At 54.5% G+C, this 2,065-nt stretch overlaps 1 protein-coding gene across 1 annotated transcript; it reads right to left on the bottom strand.

Moving 5' to 3' along the window:
• Positions 1-788: 788 nt before the first annotated feature.
• On the bottom strand, positions 789-1,763 carry SLC35A4 (solute carrier family 35, member A4). Its single transcript, XM_006866159.1, has one exon. The coding sequence runs from the start codon at positions 1,761-1,763 to the stop codon at positions 789-791; it is 975 nt and encodes a 324-aa protein (XP_006866221.1).
• Between the last annotated feature and the right edge of the window lie 302 nt (positions 1,764-2,065).

The following is a 2,065-nucleotide window of genomic DNA, read 5'->3' as shown; positions in this document are numbered from 1 at the left end:
GTGTTCTTGCACCTGGGCCTAAGTCACTCTACAGAACATCCTGACTGGTAGGAGCTGGAACACTGCTAGGCAGATACAAGACCCAGAATGGGGAAAATGGTACCTATCCATAGGGGCCTGAAAGGGCATAATGGATTTCAAGAGGGCCCTTCGGGGTGAACAAAGAGGTTAGGAGTGTAGGTTTAAGCCAGGGCCCAGGGGCAACATTCCCTGAGTCAAGCCCCGAGACAGGGTTTCCAGGCAAAAAGCTAGGTATGGGGAGCAGCACAGTGGAGGGAGTAGAAGGTATGTTACGCAGGTACTGTTGGAATAGAAATTGGCAGAGTGACCCAGAAACTGTTATGTAATTTGTGGTAATTGGGTCTTCTTGCATGACAGTTGTGGGTAGTATCCCTTAGGGGAAGTCATGCAGCATGGCAGCCAGCACCAGACATGGGAACATGGGTTCTGCCAGAGTGAACACAGTAGGCAAAGAAAGTTACCTGTCTTCCACAGCAGGATGAGTCAAGAAACCTCCCCCATCAGGGAGGTGGTTTCTTCTCACACCCACCTAGATATTGATGTTCTTCTAACTATGTAGTCTGGAACAACTTCGAGGAAGAGGTAAGGAGTTCTTATCTAAACTCACTTTTCAAGTCTCCCAGGGTATCTCTTCATTCACCTACTTCCTCAGATTTTCTCACAAGGCACTTGTTACAGGGCTGCTGAGGGGAGGAGAGGGCTAGGAGGTGGCTCTGATGGTGGCACCCAATTTTCAGGGTCAGGAGTCAACGTGGAAGTGATCAGGGCTAGCGGCTGCCATAGTAGAGGCGCACAGCCAGGCCAATGAGCAATGTGGCCAGGAAGAAGGCGGCTGTGAGCTGCAGCCGCAGCAGGGCTGCTGAGAGCACAGCGTTGACCACCAGTGAGCAGGACACAACAAAGAGGCGCGTGATGCTGCTGTCGTGCTTCATGACGGCTGACATGAGCAGTCCATTTAGTGCCTGGCTCAGCACCACAAGTGCCGCCCATCCTGAGAAACCCTCCAGGAGGCCTGGGCCAGGACCACTGCCTGCATGTAGACCCAGGTTCAGGAGCACACCAAAAGTGTAGAGGAAGAGGTTCTGAAGTGCTAGGGGCAACCGCTGTCGCTTCATGAGCATCTCTGTGTATACAGATGATAAGCCTGAAATGAGGCAATACAGGACAAGGAGCAGCAGTCCCAGTGGGGTGATATGCAGGGGCATGGGGCCAGCAGCTGCTGCTGGAGGGGGTCCAGGAAAGGCGTTCCGGGGGTCTTGGAGGCCACCAGCTGCATAGCAAGCTCCCGCTGCCATCAGCAGCAGCAGTGCTAATCCCTGGCGTGCGGAGAGGCGGTGCCGGAGGCAGAAGCAGTAGAATAGGGCTGTGCTTCCGATCTTGAGGTTGCTCAGCACCTGGTAGGTGCTGGGATCCATGTACCGTTGAAGGTAGATCACCAAGTTGTTGTTTGCACCATAGAGCAGGGCTGATAGTGCAAAGGGGGCAGCCTGGCGCCAAGATGGGGGTCCCTGGGGCCATGTTTGCCAACCCACCAGGAGGGAGAGAGCGCATAACAGCAGCTTGGTCAACTCAGTCAAGAGCACGGCTGAAGAGGGCCGGAAGGGCACTCGACCATCTACATGGCACAGTGCCAGCAATGGAGCATGGGCACCATACATGGCAGTAGACAGAAGTAGCATCAGCGTCCAGCGGGCCTGCCTGGGACGGCCCAGGCCTGGCAAACCCCCGTCCTCTACACTCATACCCATACCAGATTCTGGGTAGCCTCTGTAGTAAAGGGTAGCAGGAGGGGGTTGAAACTCATCAGAAGAAAATCAAGTTATGGAGCCAGCTTCCAGGAGGGAGGAGCTGTGGCACATTGCCAGAGAGAATACTGAGGATGTGAATCAGCTATAAACTCCACAGTCTGGACTGGAACAGGTAAGGAGCTGGTAGCCCTTGAAGCCACAGTCTTGGAGCCAGTCCCATGGGGTCAGGGAGGAAAGAAAGAATCCACGGTGCAGGCTGACCAGCCACTGTCCACCCTCTGCAGGAAGGGAATCAA

This window comes from Chrysochloris asiatica, unplaced genomic scaffold (assembly GCF_000296735.1).
Source record: "Chrysochloris asiatica unplaced genomic scaffold, ChrAsi1.0 scaffold00087, whole genome shotgun sequence".
Lineage (NCBI taxonomy): Eukaryota > Metazoa > Chordata > Mammalia > Afrosoricida > Chrysochloridae > Chrysochloris > Chrysochloris asiatica.
The sequence above is the reverse complement of the archived record's forward strand: the minus strand, read 5'-3'. Positions and strand labels throughout refer to the sequence as shown.